This window comes from Pempheris klunzingeri, chromosome 3 (assembly GCF_042242105.1).
Source record: "Pempheris klunzingeri isolate RE-2024b chromosome 3, fPemKlu1.hap1, whole genome shotgun sequence".
Taxonomy (NCBI): Eukaryota; Metazoa; Chordata; class Actinopteri; order Acropomatiformes; family Pempheridae; genus Pempheris; species Pempheris klunzingeri.
Genome location: NC_092014.1, coordinates 29,084,987 through 29,108,436, shown reverse-complemented (window position 1 = coordinate 29,108,436; position 23,450 = coordinate 29,084,987). Strand labels below are relative to the sequence as shown.

At 44.7% G+C, this 23,450-nt stretch overlaps 1 protein-coding gene across 1 annotated transcript; it reads right to left on the bottom strand.

Moving 5' to 3' along the window:
* Positions 1 to 682: 682 nt before the first annotated feature.
* LOC139222762 (teneurin-3-like) lies at positions 683 to 10,344 on the bottom strand. The gene is made up of 5 exons (XM_070854617.1): positions 10,272 to 10,344; positions 8,906 to 9,026; positions 6,843 to 6,913; positions 3,672 to 3,956; positions 683 to 753 (listed from the first exon to the last, which is right to left on the bottom strand). The coding sequence occupies exons 1-5, from the start codon at positions 10,342 to 10,344 to the stop codon at positions 683 to 685; spliced, it is 621 nt and encodes a 206-aa protein (XP_070710718.1).
* Between the last annotated feature and the right edge of the window lie 13,106 nt (positions 10,345 to 23,450).

Sequence of the window (23,450 nt, the reverse complement as noted above, 5' to 3'; positions counted from 1 at the left end):
CCTTTCTTACTAATATTCCCAGTGAAGAGTCAGCTCACTCTATCAGGATTTAAGCAACACATTTGTGATTAAATGTTAAGAACAGACAAACTTTGGCTTTGTTTGAGATGCTCAACACAGAATAAAGTCAGAATAATAATAATAATAAATGTCTGTCTGGCTATTTCTTCTTACTCAGTGTACAACATCATTGAAACTATTTTCAAAAGAACTTTCATTTCATTCATCTGCCTTTAGCCAACTTGCTTTTTAGACGTTTCTTTTCTGCATCGCTTGCTTTTAAAATGTCTATAGTATAATAAGAAATCCTCATCCCCAATCTGTGCTAGCAAGAGTGTGAATGAAGGTTGGACACGTGTTGTAGTTTCAGGACGTATGTTTAACCACTGAGTGACGTTCAGCCCTACGGACTTCACCTCCACAGTCCTCGGGTCATCACAGAGCACCGCCGTGACCACAGCCAGGAACTAAAAGCAGGTTCCTGGGCTCCTGGAAAGGTGTTTGCAGTGGGAAGGGGCCGTGATATCTGGACTGATTGTGTTCATGTAGGGGCGACAGGGCCCACAGGTATCCTCCAGCTACAAAGTGTGATACGTCGGCTGCAGTGTTTCGTGGTAGCCATTGATACCGTCCAAGTCCCATCCAAGAATTAAAAACTTAATGTGGTGGAGCAGTTTGTGTGTCACTGCGAGCCCACCAGTAGCTCCTCGTAGGGTCTCTGAAGGTGAAGTGGTCCCAGGGGAGGGGGCCAGACTAAGAGTGATTCACAGCCCCTGTATGGATCAGCTAGGGGTGTTAGGAGGAAGGGCCTGCCTGATCCGAACCCTAGCGAAGATCTTTCATTGGACTTGTGTGCTACTCATGGATCGGCCGCAGGGTGATTCATTAGTGTTCTTGGCACCACAACAGCTTAAGGCCACTGATCAATGATTAACTCTGTGGTCGTACCATCAGATCTGTGGCTCTATGTCACTGGGATGAAGAGAGGAGCAGAGCTGTCAGCTGATCACCACCGCTCGTGATCCGGATCAGAGGGGGAGGCTGCTGGACAGACCTGGTGCCGCCCGACGTGTATCGAGGGTGAACTGGCCGAGCCCCCTGTCTGACCTTGTATAACTCAACCGAGACGTGTGTCCACATTCTCTGCACAGAGTCAAACACGTTTTCGGGGGGGTGTTGGGTTGTGAAGCAGCGAGCGGTGAGCGGTGTCAGCAGTGAGGCTGCTCAGCCTGCTGCCACCACAACCCAGCCCCCTGTAAGCCCAACAAAATGGATGGACGGATAAACCCACAAGTGTCCATGTTGTAGCATTGGAGCGACTTCATCTCCACACACACACACACATTCAGCTAGAACAAACACACACACACACACACACACACACAGGCACAGCTGCATTTTAAAGAGTCAATTAGCCTTTGAAAACTTGACGACTACTCACTTTTGGAGATGGGAAGTGTATCCTCCAGAGCACTGACATCCACAGCTTAATGCCATTTAATAAAAACATTATCAAACTTAATATAGGAAATACAAAGACTCAGCACTTTATCTCACTGTTAATTACAACATCACATCTCTTAATGAAAACCCATTGTGTGAGTGTGTTTAATGAAAATACAGTGTATTCCTGTGTGTGCGTCTAAGTGTGTGTGTGTGTGTACGTCTAGGTGTAAGAAAGCAAAAACACTTCCTTTATTAAGTATGAAATCCACACCTGTTAGGGAGCCACACACACACACACACACACACACACACACACACACACAAAGATCTGGTCTACAAAGATATTTGCACATTTTGTGCATCCACAATCAAGTGCACACTGATGCTGGAACACACACACAAAGGACAAATGGCTGCTCAGCTAAGTTGTGATCATTAATTAATTAATTAGCAGGATTTTCTTTAGTGTTTCGCAGCCCGCTGCCCCCAACTGCACTCGTTCCTCAATCTTTGTTTTTTTCCCTTTAGGTTGTTTCATTTATTTTACTGATGCAAATAAATGCTTCTGAAACAATCCATTTCAAAAGTGTTAGTTGATGTTTTTTGAGTTAATGTTTTTCATATTGTTGTTGTCAAACTAGAGAAATGACTGTAACTTACAGCTTTATTCCATGATGCTTTTGAAACAATAAAGCCTGTTCACTGACTAATGGCACATATTAAATGGACTGCAGGGTTACATCTGTGAAAAACTTAACAGCCAGTAATGCCTGTTACAAATGCACGGCTTCATTTGATGATTTCAGTGTTGGTCAGAGCAGAACACTGCAGCATGTTCAGTGCCAGCAGCTGTTGAACCCTCTGTTCCACGGTGCTGCCATGTGGCAACAATAGCTTTATCTCATTTTTACTAAAGGCAGTAATTCAACATCCGTGTTGTACTGTTTACTTGTGAAAAGGAGGTCCTTCACTATGTTAGGACAAATAATTGAATACAACGAATCACCACTAAATTCTGAGTGAGCTTCTTTCTTCCATGGAGACACTGAGAAGGTCGTGATCTGAGGCCTCCTTTGGCTTTAGGCTATCCTACCACCATTTTTGTTGATTATATCTAAAATGGAAAAACAATTATTCCCATTCAGATTTTGTAATTATAGACATATAATCTAGATTATAAATTACATCACTGGAAAGCATAGTTTTAACAGAAGCCACTGCGATATCCCACCCAAACTGCACATTGATCCACTTTAGTGAACATCTCTGGTCAATAAGTCCAGTCAGCTTCGACAGGTACATTTTCTTCCTAGAAGATAATATACTGTAGATGCTTTACAGGTGTGATAATACAGCAGAGTCCACATGGGAGTGGAAGTGGAAGAGTAGGCAGCATTTCGGGCTGTGTTTGACCGCATAAGCCAATTATATGCATTAATTAATTAATATATGAATTTCACTGTGTAAATCGTGGGTTATACATTTTACCAAGTACAAGTTGAATTTGTTTAGTCTTGTTTTCGATAAAAGCCTGTTTTTAGAGGAAAAAATTCATGTTTACAAACCACTCCCCCTTAATTCTTTTCAATTTGTTTAGAATATTTCCATTATTTATTTAATTTAAAATAATAAAATCACAGTAAAATTTTTTTAGTGTGTTTGAATGACAGCTCATGCAATAGAGGGTTAGCCATAAACTTGTCTTCATCATGAGTCTGTTTTTTTCTTGGTTTTTGTTTTTTTATCAATAACTGGATCCAATAATCGGATGATGGTATTAAAAATTAATTCCACACTAAGATAAAGAAAAAAAAATACTAAGAAATTCAGTGTCAAGACATCAACTACAGGTGTGCAGAGTCAGAGGGACCCTGGATTAGTGCTGAAGGAGCAGCCTGACATCAGAGTTGGCTGGATGGTTAAATACATCTCCAAATGAAAAGAGCGAAAAGTTAGAAAGCAAGCAGGATGATAGAAGAGTGTTAGAGTGACTGAGAAGTTGCCAGTCAATAGTAGAGTAAAAACTGAGGTCATCTAGGTATCAAGGCCACACATTTCACGTCATTTCATGTCATTGTGCAACACGTTAATTGTGATTTGCAACACTGAAAGGAAAGCTGTGGTCCCTGGATCACTTCCCTAAATGTGAGAACTACAAACAGCTAAAAGAGGAGAGAGGAGAGAGGGAAAGACAACTGAGAACAACAGTGACAGTGATGTCCTACCGTTGTCGCTGTCTGACTTGTTCTCATGCTCCGTGTCGGTGAGAGTCAGCACTGAGTTGGAGCGGCTGGACAGGCAGGAACTCCTCCCTGATGATTTACCCAGACCCCCGCGGCCCCACAGTCGCATGGCGCGCTCCGGTGACATCACCGCCTGGCTGTCGGCATCATCCTGGGCTGTGCCCACCGAGAAGCCGCGGTGGGGGAGGCCCATGTCGGAGCAGAACGCCAGGCCACGACGCGGCGGCGGCTCGCAGATTCCCAGCTGACGAAGACTGAAATGTTGACCTGAAACACACGTGAGGAGATTCTGGGTCTGAATATTTTCTCATACATACTGGTGACTATGTAAAAGTACACATCGCTTCAAATGATCAATTACAGGAGAAATTCTAATTATAAAATATAATATATATATATATATATATATATATATATATGGGATAAATAAGATGAACCTGGTACCTGAGGTCTGTTTTGAGTTGATCCCACATACATTAATTTTTTATATGCATTTCTGCAGAGTTAACTGCTCATTACTGTGCACACATGTACTGTCTGGTCTCGGGCCTCGTGGGGCCCTCCGGGGCCCATAGATACACAGAAACCTGCCGGCAGGGCGGCTTTTGTCAGCCCACTAAAAAAATTCCTCTACAGCTCCATCGTCGGGGAAACACTCCCTTCAGATGCGACTCTTACCGGCCTGACGACAGCCCCCTCGTCTTCCTCTACGGTGAACAGTGGTGAACGTGATCTTCTCACGTCATCGCTAATTTATATGTAAAATACTTAATTGTGTGGCTCTAAATTGAGAAGTGACAACTGTCCATCTCTATTTCTGGGAAACCAAGGTGACGCCAACACGGTGCATTGATACACAGACATTTGTGAAGCTGGAACCTGGAGAGATTATTTGGCATTTTTGCTCGACACATTTCTTGGATTAAATAATTATCAAAATTGCTTTCAGATATTTTTCTGTGGATCATCTGACTGATTCATTGACTAACTGCATCTTATATCACTAACACGGCATAATAACTGTCTGAACATCACAGACACACCCGCTCTTTGGTTTGAGCGTGTGTGAGTGTGTGGCAGAGAAGTTTGCTGAGAGAGAGAGAGAGAGAGAGAGAGAGAGAGAGAGAGAGAGAGAGAGAGAGAGGATCTCAGTGCAGAGAGGAAAACACACATTGACAGCAGCTGCAACCTGCACAAAGAGCCTGACTCATGCACAACAGAATCACTCTGTGTCCAAGAGGACAAGCCTCGGCTCAGTGTGAACAGTCCCAACAGCCTGGTCCCCGTTATGAGGCCGTGAAAAACTGTCAGGCGGGACAGCAAGAAGAAAGAGAATCACCAGAAAGAACACAAGAAGCCGTTCTTTCTTTGAGACAACACTAAAGACAAAAGACAATTCCAGCCATAGAAAAGAGAAGCAGGCAGTGTGAAGACAAACCAGACAGAGAAGGTGAGTACTTACTGACTAGATCCCTTTAATCCCATTTAGTCATTACAGGAGAAGAGACAGATCACAAGTGCTTTAAGCCTGGAGACGATCCAGATCCCATTAAGCCGTACTGGACATCTTCAATATCACGAATTTAAGCATTTGTCCAAGTGAACAAAGACTGTCTTCTACCATCGGCTCACATTTAAATCATATCCCATAAATACGTAGCATATTGAAATGAAACAAATAGACCCTATATTTAAATATATCAATCCAATTCCACAAAAATGTGCATTTATCAGCGGTACTACTAGTCTCCAAAGTGTAAACAGGAAGCTCTCATGATTTATATGTATATCAAAAATGAAAGACTACGTTTTCCATGAAATACTTTACATCTCACATTACACTTGGAACGAAAAGACGAGCCTTAAAAGCAACGTTTCCCATTCATCTAGTGTGCAGTAAAATGTGCTTTATTCTTTGTCACTACAGTATAATGCTGATGATTTCGTTCACCGTATTGTGATTCAGAGGGAAGCGTCACGGAGAGCAGCGATGCTGTAATGATTTCACATAATTAAAAACAGATACAGCAAATGCACAACATGAATAGAAACCAGAGACACAATAAGATAAGACGGCATCCGTCAGAAACATCTACAGCACAATCTGCCAGGCTAATTCAGATCGGCTTGAGAACCACAGGAGCTGCACTTATGACATACCGGTGGAAGCTCAAGAGACACAAGGCTGTCGACCTCTTTGTAATTTAATCTCATGCAACATTTGTTATTGGAGAGCATATTTTTATGAATGGATTCGAACTTGAGGATACTTTCATCAAGTAGTAACTCTTTCACGTCGACTGGAAAAGTGCAGATATCACGTTCAAATAACGTGAGTGATAATCCTTTAAAAATAAGTGAAAAGAGGGCAAATTAATTATCTGCAAAATCTCAGTATGTGCCTCTTCATCTTTAATCAGCAAATTATAAAAGCTTTCCGTAATTAATGGCACAACAAGAGATAACGAGTGCTGCCGTTCAATTAAAAGTTATATTAATTTTAAATGAGCTCCAATTAGGCCAGCAGTGGAAACCAAGGCGATAAGATGATTGAGTAATTATGATTTTTTCATTTCTCAAATATTGACGCAGTGTTAATTGGAGCTGGAGAACAATGGATGCTCGCTGTGGTTGGGCTTTTTTCCGTGAATGTGCCTCTTTCAAACCATTTTCTCCTGTTCTTTCCCAAGACGTTCACTTGTTCATTACAGCCTTCATCAGACATCAGGCTTTATGTTGAACATACCATTAACGTCTCTTTCCACGCCTCCGGCTGACCTGCACCCGTCTGAGAATAAATATGTCCCCACATACCAAATGACAAAATAAAAAAATCTAAGTAACGAACGCATACGAACGCAGAGTTGGTCCTGCATTAAATGTGAAATCACACATTAACAACGTGTGCAAATACAGGAAATACTTGGAAACTCATCAGGAACAAACAACCATTCAGAACCGAACATTTTAAACAGGATGAATTTACGGAGAAGAAATTAACGTGATTTCAAGGAGCAGACGGAAACGCCAGCAACCAGCAGAGCCCTGCTTGGTTCAAATGCACGAGTCTCAGTCTTGTTGCTTTAAGTATGCACAGATCTGTGTGTGTGTGTGTGTGTGTGTGTGTGTGTGTGTGTGTGTGTGGACCCTCACCTTGTCTGTTATAATCATCCTGCTCACGGCGGACCATGTCCTTGTGTCCCTTGGTTGTCCCGTACAGTAACCTGTCAACACACAAGGACAAAAGTCCTCAGGTGTGTTCCTGTACTGAAGGAGTCCTTCAGAAAGCCAGAGACACTCACTGCACACCTTTGTTTTACTGAGTGTGAACCCTGCACACATACACTACTCACTAAAAGTTAGGGATATTCAGCTTTCAGGTGAAATTTCAGGATGAACCTAAAATGCATTCTAACCTTTCCAGGTGAACTTAATGTGACCTTCTCTAAACCTTTGAATGCACATGTCCAACTGTTCAGTGTCTCAGTACTTTCTGCACCAGCTGCTGTTCTCTAACAAGAAGCTTAACAGCAACATTCACAACAGGTTTGATCCATGAATCCACCAATACATTTCCTGCTTCAGTTAGAATTGGTATTTAAACAGTCCTCCTCATCCTGCTGTTCACATTCTGACATCATGAGACCAAGACGACACCTAACAGTTGATCAGCAGCACCTCAACACTGGAGGCTTCAAACAGGAAGTCCTCAGACGGAGGTGTTCACTGAGCTTAGAGGGTCACAGAGTGTCATCAGGAGGTTGGAACAGTGATACAGAGACTGGAAGAGTCACAGAAAGGAGAGGAGTGGACGTCCTTTGGCCACATCCCAATTTATTGAGACACTGAACATGTTTTGTTGTGGTATACCTACCACTGTTGGTAGATTTTCTTTCAATACATTGTTTAAGATGAATAAAATGACCATTGCATGCTTCTACTTAAATGTCCTACTTTCATGATATAATATCACTGTAGCATTCACTTTTTACATTTTCCATATATTTCACCTGAAAGCTGAATATCCCTAACTTTTAGTGAGCAGTGTATACACAGCCGTATGGCATAGAATAATCCATAAAAAATCTCGTAGGTTAATGATTATTAGAACGATGATGGCGGTCACTTGCTCATGTACTGGGAGCATCTTGAAACTCCAGTGAGTGGGCAGAGAAGGTGGTGATTAAAGCATTAATCATCGTTATCAACACTCCTGTGCCAGAATAATAAGAGTAATCACAGCATAAATTACTGAAACAAAAAAAAAAAAAACGATAAAGAATAACTTCTGAAGTAAAGTGACACTTCCTGGTCCGTCCTGTCTAAAAATAGGAAGAGTTTAAGTCCAGCTGTGTTTAGAAAAGTGAACAGCATGGGCGTCATTTTAACCGTCTGCTGGTTGCTCACTTTCTTCTCTTTCTTAAATATGTCAGTACCATCTGCTTTTAGATGATTTGCATACATACCAAACAGTTAATTCACACACAACAAAACCTACTCGCTGTATCAGATGGTGGCGCACACCAGCACATGAAGACACAATGAGGGAAGCAAAATATTTGTGGTCTGACATTTTCAGAGCGATACAGATGGTACTGGTTCCAAATAAACTATGTACTTTTAATTTATTTTTTTTAATTCCCCAAATCACATGGAAGTGGAATAAAATAACCAGTTTTGCACTTGCTGGCCTCTGATATTCTGACATAAAGCTAACACACGCTGCATGAGAATGTGGTAATAATGGTAAAAATGTAGCGCTCTGGTAAAACTGAATTTCTCTCACCGAGAGAAACATCAGTGCATAAAATCACAGGAGCAAAGAGCAGGCAGCTGACCTGCTCTCAGTCAGTGTGACATGTTCCCATCAAATACACACTGTGTGGCTCTACCTCTCTTTGAATGCAAGAAATAACAGCTGAGGGAAGCAGGGCTCATCAGAGCTTTGGTACATTTACGGAAATCCTCGTGTGCCGTCTGCTGTGGTTTGTTCAATCTAATGAGCAACTTAATGACTAATCATCATTATTTCCAACAGTAGCCACCAGCTCCTCTCTGGAGTCATCAGCAGAGACGTGACTGTGCCAAACCGACTGCTGATCAGTAAATGTGTGTTTTAGTCTAATGATACCTGAAGACACAGCTCTGATATTATCGGTGTTATTATCATCCGCTGTGTGAGAGCAGGCGGGACGCTATGATGTGGAATAAATAACCTGGTCTGGTCTTGGTGCTGGTCGAAGGCCTTCAGTGTTTCACTGGAGGAGTAGGACTTCTGAGTGGGGACCCGCAGTCCCTGGGAGCCAATGGCACAGTCCTCACTGTCCCCTGATGACCCTATGCAGACACACACACACACACACAGACACACATCATGGAAACATATTCAGGTAATTTATAATAGAAATATATCAGAATAAAAGCAGTTAGACGTTGTTTCCCCTCCTGCAGAGTGTGTTTCCATTCCTGTTGAAATTCTACTCACACACACCATTATTCTTGTGGTGGGAGTTTGTAGCTCATGTCTGATGACAGGATTACTGTTAAACTGGTGAAAAACATTTTTTTGTGTCCCACAAGCTGCCCCTCCCTCTCTTTTCACTCAGGCTTGTCAGCGTCGGACCATCGGCTGTACCGGGACCTCTCTCTGTCCCCTGGCTGTCTGTGCCTCATTCCCCAGACCCTCGTCCTCCAGGAGATTCAGCCTGTCATCTCTCTCTCTCTCTCTCTCTCTCCTTCTATGCATATTGTCCTCTTTTTTTCTTCCCCCCTGTGTTCTCTGTGTCTTTGTTCTTTCTCCTATCTGTGTGTGTGTGTGTGTGTGTGTGTGTGGCCTCTCCTCTGTCCAGGCCTCTGTGCAGGAGACAAGGTCTTGTGGCTCAGGTCCTTTTTTTCTCTAAAGTTTCTCAAATTCTGCATGTTTCACCATTTGCATGAATCTGTAACGCGTCTTAAAAACTTGTTTGTATAGCGAGTGTTGTTTTCTGCTGTTCTGTCCTGTACAGACATGGCCTCTTTGTCTGTCCGTCCTGTCGGGGAATCCCTCCTCCGTTTGTGGGGAGTTTTTTCCTGATCTGAATCGAGGCTGTCTGAACACTGCATTCTTTCAGCATTACCTGTATGGTGATTACAGCGTGTGTCTCTTACTGACTGAATGTGATTTTATTGCTTTTTAAACAATCTTCTGTCTTTCTCTCAAAGTTTTGGTCCATTTCTTTCTTTTACTCACCAAACTAACAAGATCTGACAAGAAGCTCATTCCTACTTTTGTTCTCTCTTCCAAACCTTGGTGTTTGAGCCCGACGTTAAGATCTGTGATGGATTTTCTTTTACTTTGCTTCACTGCTGTGTCCCTCTAAACATTAGCAGCACTGCTAAGAATCCTAAACTGGTCGCAGCACTAGTCCAAACATATTGTATATTATCATCTGCTGGAAGCCAAATCGTTCATGAAGAACGTAGAGAATATCTGTTTTAAGGCCTCTGAATACAGACAGGATGAGTGACTCACCGACCGATGAATGACCGCAGTAACGTGAATGAATGAATGAATGAATGACTGAGTGGACGGAGCCATCTCACCGGTGTACGGCCCCTCCTTGTCCTTGCGGCTCTTGGAGAGTGAGCAGTATGGACGTCGCTCTTTCACTTCCATAATGCTTCTGCTTGTGCTGCTGGCAAACATACAGGCATGCTGCTGCATAGACAGACAGACGGACGGACGGACGGACAGACGGACGGAGAAAGACCCAGGGAGGTGTAGGATGAAGGCAGAGAGAGAGTCGGGCGGAGAAAGCGGCGGTTCGTTGGGCTCCACCTGCAAACACACACAGAGAGACAAAGGAGGGGGGGGGGGTGTCAGAGAAACAGCCAAAGGACAAGTGAGGTCACAGCAAGGCCTCGTCCCACAGTAACATTTCCAACTGACATCAGTGTGTTTTAATCAGCCATGTGGGCTCCTCTGACTAGACTAGACTGTGTCTGTATCTGCCATCAGCTGGTCGCTTCACTCCCAGCAGACACACAAACCACATGGACACAAGCAGGGAAAAGGATGCAGGGTTAAATTCTAGTTTTTTGATTGGGGGGTTTCTTTAATCACACATTCACATGCCATGCTGTCTGTGTCTTGTTCACTGATGCTTGTCCTGTTGATGGATTCCTTTAATGAAGTTTCCCAGCCTCCTGAAATCAAACCCACCTCAGATATTTCATCAGTACGGGGGTCATAAACCCCCCCCCCTCCTGCCCCTCCTGCCCCTGACTGTAAACCGCCGCATGCATGCATTTGATGCTCTGACGTCACTTTCTGTTCATCCCAGGAACACTGGAGTATGGAAATGAATTGTCACCTCGCGGAGACACTTGACAATAGAAAACTGCTTCTTCCCTCGTTTCAACCTGTCTTTAAGGTGTCTGCTCGTCACTGTCGCCTGCCTCCAGGGGATTCTCCTCTGCAGCGCTGCTCCAAACTCAGACCGAGGGGTTAAAAAACTGCCACAGTCGTTCCTCCTCATAAAAACTGGGTTTTCCACTTTCACCATTCTTTCTTTTTTATTACAAGGTTGTTTTTCTTACAGATGTAGGTGCAAATAAAAGACCAAACCTCCCTTTGGTTTAGAAGTGCATCCTTATCCAGTAGTAACTAAAAACTTCCATAGCTGAGCACGAATTCATTAACAGAAAGGGGAAAGTCGGTGGCTCCACAAAAGCTTCTTTGCTGCCCTCAGATCCGTTTTTACATCCGCAGAGAAACTGACTTTACTGTGTTTGTTTTCATTTTCAGGCAGCAGTTGAGACCTGTGATAGTTCATCATGTTAAAACATGTCACTGATTGTGCCATCTGGCATTTAATGTACTGTATAGAAACAAAGCGGAGCAGCAGCACATTCCTCTTCCCTTATAAAACAATCTAAAAGCAATCTCTGTACTCTGCTGCTCAGACGTCCTCATGCTGTTCTGAGGATGTGCTGTTTGTCTCTTTCTCATATCCTCGGCACAGTTTGTCACACAAATACAAGTTTGGGTCTCTGTGAAACCGTTTTCTGACTTATTAAATACATAAATAAATACTACTATACTATAAAAACCAAGTACTTGTCATCATCTATGAATCTATGAAAAATTCATAGATGAATAAAAACTAAATAGATAATCTGATTTTAGAAAGTCAGTCGTTGCACCTCTTCATTCCTTCATCAGTGTAAAAGGACCAGAGTGTCAGTCACACCCCCAGCAGCTGTTTCTGGACAACAGATCGCACACAACACTGAATGCAGAGCTCAGGTAGAATTAAAATGAAAGCATGAGGGAGGCCAGGCTGAGAGAGGTGGGGCAAGTAGAGACAGCCAGCAGTGGTCAGACAGATTTATGGACTGTCAACTTAATCTGAGACTCTGAGCCTTAAATCCCCCACCTTCTGGACCTGCGTGTGTGTGTGTGTTATTAATGTGTAGGTTTCTTTGTGTGTGATGCACCTTGTTGTCTACTTCTATTCTATTCTATTCTATTCTATTCGATTCTGCTGTGTTCATCAAAATGAGTCTAATTTTCTATAACTTTATTTTAACAACAGGACAAGAGAAACCGAAGCTGTACATAGGGGGAGCTGGATGCTGGATGTCACAGTTGCCACTTGGCGTCACGTGTTTGTCGCGTGACTGTCGGAGGATTACCTGCAGCGGCGGGAGGAAGGCTGCGCAAACACGACAAGAACATGCAAAGTCTACAGAAAAAAGCTCAGCACAGAGCCAGGTTGGTGCCAAGTGCTAATGACACCCATGATATTCATATACTAACTGCTGGATCATCGTGGTGTGCCATGCTGTGAGCACAGGCCGTATTGGTGTGTGTGTGTGTGTGTGGGGGGGGGGGGGGGGGGTCTGGGTGATTGAGAGGAACTGGTGGTGCTGTATGTATTTATTCTGTCAGCGCTGTTGTTTGGCATTTTGTTCCCTCTCAGAAACCAAACCTGGACAGAAAAAAGAGCCCGTCACACCAACACGAGTTAATGTTGATGGGGTGACGCTTCACCCTTCCATGCGTGAGTCTCGAACGCCGGCAGCTCCACAACTCATCACCTCCTGCAACTGCTTCAAGGATTACGGTTCACACTGAGAGTCTGGCTGCTTCATTGATCTATGAATAAAGCACACAATTTGGCCCAATGAAATCCGGGGAAATCTAACAAAAAGGTGAAGCCACTGGGAGAGGCCTTTTACTGTTAAACAGCTACAGTGAAAACTGTGCTGGCGCTGGCTTTAAATACCAGATAACTCCTTTGAAAGGGTTCTTGCTCTGGGATGACTTTTATCTGCAGTGTTACAGGTTTTATACACAGATATGAACAGCCTTGCTGATGTCAACACATGTACTGATGGTGTGCTACAACAAAACAAAGCTCATCTTCATGGGTTCCTGCATGTCTGAGACATTCACATTTAAATGTATACGGTTTAAGGGAGGAAATCATGCAATTAAACTGAATAAATGAATAAGAAAACTGTGCTGCTCTCAACAGTTCGGTGGATTGAAAGAACAGGAAGTTGTTCATTTACCAATGACCTGCATCCAAAACACAAACCAGAGAAATCTGCAGGTACTTTGCATGAAACTGCCCAGGGATGAAGAGTATGTACTGTATGAAGAGTGTGACTGTGTGTGACTGTGTGTGACACTGTGTGTGTGACTATGTGTGACTATGTGACACTGTGTGTGTGACTGTGTGACACTGTGTGTGTGACTGTGTGAGACTGTGTGTGTGACTATGTGTGACTATGTGACACTGTGTGTGTGACTGTGTGTGACTGTGTGAGACTGTGTGTGACTGTGTGACACTGTGTGTGACTGTGTGACACTGTGTGTGTGACTGTGTGAGACTGCGTGAGTGTGTGTGACTGTGTGAGACTGCGTGAGCGTGTGTGACTGTGTGTGTGACTGTGTATGACTGAGTATGACTGTGTGTGACTGTGTGTGACTGTGTGTGTGACTGTGTGTGTGACTGTGTGTGACTGTGTGTGTGACTGTGTGTGACTGTGTGTGTGACTGTGTGTGACTGTGTGTGTGACTGTGTGTGTGACTGTGTGTGACTGTGTGCGTGACTGTGTGTGTGACTGTGTGTGACTGTGTGTGTGACTGTGTGTGTGACTATGTGTGACTGTGTGTGTGACTGTGTGTGTGACTGTGTGTGACTGTGTGACACTGTGTGTGTGACTATGTGTGACTATGTGACACTGTGTGTGTGACTGTGTGTGACTGTGTGACACTGTGTGTGACTGTGTGACACTGTGTGTGTGACTGTGTGAGACTGTGTGTGACTGTGTGTGTGACTGTGTGTGACTGTGTGTGTGACTGTGTGTGTGACTGTGTGTGTGACTGTGTGACACTGTGTGTGTGACTGTGTGAGACTGTGTGTGACTGTGTGTGTGACTGTGTGTGACTGTGTGTGTGACTGTGTGTGTGACTGTGTGTGTGACTGTGTGCGTGACTGTGTGTGTGACTGTGTGTGACTGTGTGTGTGACTGTGTGTGTGACTGTGTGTGACTGTGTGTGTGACTGTGTGTGTGACTGTGTGTGACTGTGTGTGACTGTGTGACACTGTGTGTGTGACTATGTGTGACTATGTGACACTGTGTGTGTGACTGTGTGTGACTGTGTGACACTGTGTGTGACTGTGTGACACTGTGTGTGTGACTGTGTGTGACTGTGTGTGTGACTGTGTGAGACTGCGTGAGCGTGTGTGACTGTGTGTGTGACTGTGTGTGACTGTGTGTGACTGTGTGTGAGTGTGTGTGACTGTGCGTGACTGTGTGAGACTGCGTGAGCGTGTGTGACTGTGTGTGTGACTGTGTGTGAGTGTGTGTGAGTGTGTGTGAGTGTGTGTGACTGTGTGTGTGACTGTGTGTGACTGTGTGTGACTGTGTGACTGTGTGTGACTGTGTGTGACTGTGTGTGTGACTGTGTGTGACTGTGTGTGACTGTGTGTGTGACTGTGTGTGTGACTATGTGTGACTGTGTGTGTGACTGTGTGTGTGACTGTGTGTGACTGTGTGTGACTGTGTGTGTGACTGTGTGTGTGACTGTGTGTGTGACTGTGTGTGACTATGTGTGACTGTGTGTGTGACTGTGTGTGTGACTGTGTGTGACTATGTGTGACTGTGTGTGTGACTGTGTGTGACTATGTGTGACTGTGTGTGTGACTGTGTGTGTGACTGTGTGTGACTGTGTGTGACTGTGTGTGTGACTGTGTGTGTGACTATGTGTGACTGTGTGTGTGACTGTGTGTGTGACTGTGTGTGACTGTGTGTGTGACTGTGTGTGACTGTGTGTGTGACTGTGTGTGACTGTGTGTGACTGTGTGTGTGACTGTGTGTGTGACTGTGTGTGACTGTGTGTGAGTGTGTGTGAGTGTGTGTGACTGTGTGTGTGACTGTGTGTGTGACTGTGTGTGACTGTGTGTGACTGTGTGACTGTGTGTGACTGTGTGTGTGACTGTGTGTGTGACTGTGTGTGACTGTGTGTGTGACTGTGTGACTGTGTGTGTGACTGTGTGTGACTGTGTGTGACTGTGTGTGTGAGTGTGTGTGACTGTGTGTGTGACTGTCTGTGACTGTGTGTGACTGTGTGTGACTGTGTGTGACTGTGTGTGACTGTGTGACTGTGTGTGACTGTGTGTGACTGTGTGTGTGACTGTGTGTGACTGTGTGTGACTGTGTGTGTGACTGTGTGTGTGACTGTGTGTGTGACTGTGTGTGACTGTGTGTGTGACTGTGTGTGTGACTGTGTGTGACTGTGTGTGTGACTGTGTGTGACTGTGTGTGTGACTGTGTGTGTGACTGTGTGTGACTGTGTGTGACTGTGTGTGTGACTGTGTGTGTGACTGTGTGTGTGACTGTGTGTGACTGTGTGTGTGACTGTGTGTGTGACTGTGTGTGACTGTGTGTGTGACTGTGTGTGACTGTGTGTGTGACTGTGTGTGTGACTGTGTGTGACTGTGTGTGTGACTGTGTGTGTGACTGTGTGTGACTGTGTGTGAGTGTGTGTGAGTGTGTGTGACTGTGTGTGTGACTGTGTGTGTGACTGTGTGTGACTGTGTGTGACTGTGTGACTGTGTGTGACTGTGTGTGACTGTGTGTGTGACTGTGTGTGACTGTGTGTGTGACTGTGTGTGACTGTGTGACTGTGTGTGTGACTGTGTGTGACTGTGTGTGTGACTGTGTGTGACTGTGTGACTGTGTGTGTGACTGTGTGTGACTGTGTGTGACTGTGTGTGACTGTGTGTGACTGTGTGTGTGACTGTGTGTGTGACTGTGTGTGACTGTGTGTGAGTGTGTGTGACTGTGTGTGACTGTGTGTGTGACTGTGTGTGTGACTGTGTGTGACTGTGTGTGACTGTGTGACTGTGTGTGACTGTGTGTGACTGTGTGTGTGACTGTGTGTGACTGTGTGTGTGACTGTGTGTGACTGTGTGACTGTGTGTGTGACTGTGTGTGACTGTGTGTGACTGTGTGTGACTGTGTGTGACTGTGTGTGTGAGTGTGTGTGTGACTGTGTGTGACTGTGTGTGACTGTGTGTGTGACTGTGTGTGTGACTGTGTGTGACCCAGTGTATGTAGAACTGTACATAAAGGTTAATGATTCTTTGAGAGTATGGGCCCTCCGTCATATGAACTGAGGAGAACGTGCAGAGAATCAGGACCAGACACGTCCCCAGTTGGCCGAGCACACATGACGCACAGTCAGACATCACACGGACTTTGTAGCATGGGGCTGGGGGGGGTAGAGTCCGGTTACTGTCTGCTTCATGTCCAGTCTAACCGGCTTGCGTTCTCACATGCAACTCCTCCAGGTGACGCCTCGTAGCAGTGCATGTGTGAAAGGGGCTTATGTTTGTGGACACGTACTGTGCACACAAAGGAGATGGAGCTTTGAGGAGGCGTTTTCCTAACAGCTTACCGCCGCAGAGCCGTATGCTGCCGCTGCTTCTGTTAATCACTCTGCTATTAATTTTTATGTTCAGTGAACTGCCTGGATTCAAGGGCTCCCACGAATACACAGATTACACGCTCAGTGACATCCCTTCCCATTTCTTTTTCAATCTCCTCCATCTCTCTGTATATTTTATTCATATCTCTCCTTCCCGTCCCTTTTCACACATCATGAATGACGACTGGATACTGGAAAGTCAGACAGAGAGACAGATGTCTTGAACAGCAAAGTTCTTCTATTCTGTAAATTACCTGTGCACCTGAAATTCTGTGCTGAACACGCACAATGTATTCAGTCCAGGGAAGGATACATGATTTTAAGCTGCATGTCTTTGATGCTATGAGTAGCAGACAATCGTTTGCTGGTGTCGTTGTGCCTCCATTGAGAAAGATGAATGATGGCCTTGCTCCCGGCTGGCAGACCAATGCTTTTATGGAAAACACCAGCGCAGCTTCTAAAATATAACCTGTGGCTGCCTGCTGCAACAACGCATCAGTAATAATAATAACTCAGTCTTTTCTGACTGAGGTGAAATGTTGAGTGCAGGACCTGCGATGGGATGTTAGTCCTTACAGTAACTGGCCACACACTCTCCTGGCTCTGTACACAGGCCTCAGCACCTGCTCACTGGATCTGAACCATGGAATTAAATGTGATTTGAACACAGCATGACGTTGAAACACAGGTGCAACTTCCTGATATCCTCCAGGAAGTGCTCAATCTCTCCCAACAGGTGAGGCGGCCGCTGTGAGCCTCTCGATGTCGATGGAATAAAACAACTTAGACAAGCGCTTAGAATTATTCAGTCAACTTCTCTCGGTTGAGGAGGCTCTTGTGGAGTGCTCAAATTGAGCGGCTCCTCAACTTTGAAGGAGAGGCTATTGTTTCAGATGGCATCGTAGCTTTTCTAATCACTGAGCAATGAGTCTCTTTAGTCGCAGCCTGGACGCAACAGCTGTCTCTGCTCTGCCAAAATCACAGCTCCACCCCAAACACACTGCTGGCTTCAGCCTCTCTCTTCATTCTGCTCCTTGCTGGCGGGTTTACAAAGCAGCGCGTTGTGCCGGTGGTGCTGGCTGCTAACGGGGTGTCAGCTGCAGGGTGACAGTGTGAGAGTCTTCCAGGTCCTGCCTATTGCTGTCACGTTGGGGGTGGAACGGTTATTTCTTTCTGTGAGGCGTGATTACTTTGTCTTGTTGTCAAGGCAGAAAATAGTTATTAACCTCAGCAAAGCTCAGAAGTCCACATCAGTGCGTTCTGTTAAAAGTTACACTTACAGCAAACGTGCAGCAGCCATAAATAATAACTACCAAACGTTAACTTTGGCTCAAGAAGAAACTAATTTCTCCAGATAGCACTTGAGTTAGAAATACACTTGAATTGGGGTTTGATGGCATATTATCAATAATGGTGCTTTTCCACTAGTGCCTACTCGACTCGACTCGACCTTTTTGGTTTTCCACTAGGCATAGCACCAGGTAGTACCTCCTCGGCTGTGAGTGTGAGCTGAATCGAGCCGAAAATGTGACGTCAACATACTGCAGGCCACTGATTGGCCAGGGAGTGACATCACTGGATGAGTCATGACAGTGACTCATTCACAAGAATCAAACCCGCCGTTTTTAAAACGCTGGAAACAGCGACCCGGCGTTTTTATTATTTCTGTGAACGAGGTAAACGGCTACACGCAAACCAAACACTCCATGTCCTCAGTTGTGTTTGTGTCGCATACAAATTACGCCACCGGAGTTTCGGCCCGCCTTGCTATGACGACCCCGCCCACTTTGAGGTGGTACACAACTGTAATGGAAAACCCAACCAAACCGAGCCGAGGCGAGGCAAGTAGAGCTAAAACTGTGTGATGGAAAAGCGCCATTAGTCTCAATCTGTGGATCCACTTCAGATTCTTTAAAATCCTTCATCAACTGTATTTATACATTTATTATAGCTCCCAATATGTGTGAGTACACACAGAAAGAGCACAAACTGTGCTACATGTGCAGTGGAAGCTGAAAATGTGACTAAATGCTGACTAAATACCTTTAGGATAAGGTCTGGATTCACAGCTACGGTGTTGACAAGCTGAACTTTTGGACATGAAGCGTCTCCTGAAGTGGACACGATGCGATCACCCAGATCCTACAGTTATTGTGCTGCAACAAGTGTCAAATGCTCCGTTTCTCTCCATCGTTTGGCCCTACAGAATCCTCCCTGGGCCACCCCACCCCACCCCCGCCACTCTGAAGCAGGTGCTGCCACACGCGGCGATCAAATATATTCTTTCCAAAAATGTTGAGCTGACAACAAAAGGACCACGTCACAGCAGGCTAAGTGTGGCAGCGATGCGTGCAAAGACAGATTACTGAGCGGCAAAGTTTGCCGACAATCTGACTGACAGCCAGTGTGGGAATGTGACAGCCACAACTTGGCTGTCAGGCAACTAACACATTTGCATATTTGTTGTCAGCTGTCCATTGCTCTAATCATAATGCCGTGCGCCACGGTTAAAGCACAGCGGCTCCGCGGCTCGAGGCACATGCATTTATAGTGACCACAGACCTCTGGTTTCTTCTGTCTCCTTCGTTAAAGTGGGGGAAAGGAAACTCTGCATGAAACTGATATGTGAGAAGAAGAGGAACAGCAGGAGAACAATATACACCAAGAGAGAGAGAGAGATGAAACGAGGAGACAAAGAGGAGGAGAATGATGGGAGGCTACACAGAGGACCGAAAGGACAAAGGGAGGCAACAGTCCGAGAAAGAGCGAGAGATTAAGAGGAAACCGTGGAGAAGAGGATTACTGAGAAGATTCTTCTTTTCTTTGCAATGGATGCAACGTACATTCTAAACAACCTCAATGCACACAAATACATGTTCTGCTCAATAAAGGCAGAAACAGACAAGTATTTGACACAAAGCACTTTGGTGAAACAGGGGTCTGGTATTGTGACTGTGCTGAGGGGGGGTGGAGGAGGACGGGGGGGAGAAACTACGGAGAGAGGGGTGAAGGGGAGGAAAGACAGATGAATGAAAGAAGTGATCAGTTTGCTGTTGTTTTTCTTCGTTAATAAGTGAATCAGCAGAGCTTGATCAGGTGCTTCATCAATTATTAAATCGTTAATTAAAAACACTGTACTTCAATGAACAACGACGGAAAGCTGATCGGGATTAAAGAGCCAGTTCAGGACTCGTCTTTATTCGAGGATATCAATTAACCTTTAACTGCTGTCACTTCAGAACCTCATTGCTTTTGAATATTTACTCATCATTTCTGATTCAAGTAATATTCTGCCTGAAAACCACAGAACATGGTTATTATGCTCCGACATAATTAGCTCAGAGACAACACTGTGTGCTTTTTGTGTGTTAATTATCTAGCACTGTATGTAGAAGAAAACACTCATTAAACCACCACACTGAGCTAGTTTTGATTAACACGATAGAGGCTAATACTAAATGTAGCCGACTTTGTCCCACAGAAAGGAAAAGCAGCCATGTAAACATGCAGGTTCTACAAGAAAAATGACAAGAAGACATTTGACGTGGTTAAGAGGAGTGGCTCCTGGGACTTCTTTGTCCTGATTTTGTGTAACGGTGAATAAACCGTGAACAGATATCATCGATTTGTAAAACAAAGTCTATACTTTCGCCCATTTTTTTTTTTTCCCTTTTCTTTTTCTTGCGTTTTCAAGAGAAAAACATTTAAAAGAGCAGAAAGGACAGAGGACGAGCCGATGCCAGTCAGCGGACCTCTGAGTGCATGTGAGGCTTCCTGTTGTATGTTAGCCTGACACCACATGTCCCATGTGATTACATTTATTATTTAGGATTACATTTCATTCCCTCACACAATAGGAGAACGACAGGGAGAGCCCGAAAGGAAAGGTTTGGCATTCTAATAAAAAGAAAAGAGTGTGTAGCATGAATTTAACAGAGTATGAAAGAGTAAATGGGGGGGGGGGGGAGCCGTCCAGGGACCAACTGATGCCAGTTCAGACAGTCATGTGTACAGATGAATGTTCTCCTCCTGGTGCATCTATTCTCCTCTGCTTCTCTCCACAGTGGACGACTACAGAAGGACCAAAAAACCATAACAAAGATCATGCGAGGTGGTAAGCTGTGTGAGTTATTGACTGTGGAAGGACTGCTGCAGAGCACACACACACACACACACACACACACACACACACGTGATTGATAGAAACTCTTGTGGAGGTGAAGCCTCGGTGCTAAGCCGTCCATTCACTGTGTGCCTACAGGAAGGACTGAAGTCCAGCTGTATGTGGAGGAGGAGAGCTTTCTGGGGAACACTAGAAATAGATGTAATTCTCCTGAACACAATTACGCTGGAAAGGCCATGAATATGAACTGCAGAGGCCCAGAACTTATATGGCTTGTTGCTGGTATTCTGCACAGCAGCGTACAGTGATCGCTGTGCTGCCAGTCATTACGGCTGATTTACTGAGACCAGCGCACACAGCAGTGAACTGCCTCTGTTGCCTTTCTCTCCATTTGGTAGACAGCAACACCTCTGCAGAATCCCGCCTGTGTGAGGACTTCTAGAAAAGGCAGGAAATCCAAAGGAGAAAATCTGTCAGTGACAGATTTTTTTTCTGGACTATATTTAGTGCTTCTTTGATGCTGGACTCGTACTTGTCCTCGTTCTCTCTCAGCTCGCTCTCCACACGCCTTCAAGTTAAATCAGTCACACAGTGTCGGCAAGTGTGACACTAAAGCACCAGCAGACCTAGAAACGATCCACTATAGATTTACACTTTAAAATGTATGCGGTGTTTTTACATGTACGCACCATCGTCAGCGTCATCATCTAATATAAATCCTGCGTCTGTGTGCACAAGCACATACGGGACATAACCAGCAACCTGATGAATAGAAAGAAGCCTTTTACCTTCATTCAATATTTGTAACTAACAGAAACACTTGACCTGCAGACAGACGCTGTACGCTGCTGCTGCTGCTGCTGCATGTAAGGACGAGCAACTTAAAGACAAACTCACATTCCTAGTATGAACTGATTCCGATTGTGAACCACAGATGACAGTCGGACCACAAATCTACTCAATATCCCCACAAACCAAAGAATTTCTAAATTTAATTTCATTCATTATTAGTTTGGAGCTAAAAATAAAAGAAACATCAAAAGTCCATCATCAGGTCCTGCACCGAAAAGCTGCAGATAAGCTTTGTTGCCACATCATCCCTTCACATGCGTGTATCATTAGAAATGGTCACATTTATTCCCACTTACTTCTACAGAATTATCTTGAGGTTTTGAGATACCATATCTGCTGCATCTCCTGTCCTTTCTGCATTTAATGCTTAGTATCCAAAGCAGTAAAGTAAATCAGCTGGTTGCTCAGGATAAAGCACAAATCTAGAAAAAAGAAAAGGGCCGAAGACCACCTGTGATAGTGACAGGGCTGAGGAAATCTTCAGTGGAGATCACCACAAAAGAAGAAGTAACAAACAGTTCAAACTGATAAGAGTGTCTGATTATGCATGAATACACTTTTGGTAAACTGTCTTTGCAGGCCCTAACGGTGCTGCAGACGTGGGGGAGAGCCACGGGCAGGCGCGCTGCCTCTGCTGGAAAGGTGGAGCTGTAGATTTGGCGGTGGGCGAGGACGTGCTGCCCATGTACTCCATCCACACCAACATCCTGAGTGCATCGCCCACCGTGCTGTCACCAGATCACAGCTAATCATTTCATTCTCCTTAGTTTTCCCCCACTCATCCTGTCACTTGGAACTGGCAACGGCCTCAAGGGTGTGTGTGTGTGTGTCGAGAAGTAAAGCTGTCTCATCGAGGTCACCCTTAAAACGGCTCTAGGGAATGTACACACACGGGCACACGCACACGCACACACACACACACACACACACACACACACACACACACACACACACTCTCAGCATCCATCTAAGTGGCCTTTGGGCAATACTTGTCCCCTATCTCCTGTTGGGACCATCTGCACACACACACTCACACACACACAGAGCAGGCATGGTGGAGACAGTAATGGAGGAGACTGTCAAATGCGATAGTTTGACCAAACGATCTTCAGATGTTTCAGGCTGACGGGGGCCACCAGCAGAAGCTGCCGGCTGGTTTCGTTCAGCGTCTGCGAGTTTGACCATTTCCAGCCCTCCAAAAAGGAAACTGCAAAAGACTTCTCAGCACCTCCCGCATCATTTCGGCCTCGTCGAGGTGACAACAGCATCCAAGTCGAGTCTCGTGTTGGACATGTCAGTGAGATTTCTCTGCCAACACACTGTGCCAATGCTAGCTAGCATAGCTTCACCTCAGACTCACCAATAAAACAACACACAGTCATCGCTGGCACCTACAACAGCAACAAAAGTTATTTCTAAGATGTAAAATGACGTGAATAGTAGCCTGAAGCTAAAAACATACTGCACAGTGTGTGACACATCTATCATTTTCACATCAGAAATATTTAATATCCAACTTTCTGCCACCAATTAATGCCATCAGTAGATATTATAAAGTGTTATTTCAGATAATATGTTCCAATGTCTTGATGTCACATTTAGGATTCACACTCCAATCCACTGTCACACACTGTTCATGTTTGTTAAGAATATGATCTGAACTTTAAAACACTTTTGTGCATTTGTTGCCTCAAGTTTTTAAAACCTCACATTTCAGTTTCACCGTATGACGCACTTTATGTCTGCAAACTCCTAATCCCAGCAGAACGCTATAAATGCAGTGTGTGCAAGGGATCCAAAC

Excerpts from the sequence above, each read along its gene's own strand:
- LOC139222762 (XM_070854617.1), bottom strand. The coding sequence starts at position 10,344 with ATGGAAGTGAAAGAGCGACGTCCATACTGCTCACTCTCCAAGAGCCGC. Across the intron at positions 3,957-6,842 it reads GGATGATTATAACAGACAAG|GTCAACATTTCAGTCTTCGT; the intron begins GTGAGGGTCCAC and ends CGTGTGTTTCAG. Across the intron at positions 754-3,671 it reads CAAGTCAGACAGCGACAACG|TCTGGCCCCCTCCCCTGGGA; the intron begins GTAGGACATCAC and ends AATCACTCTTAG.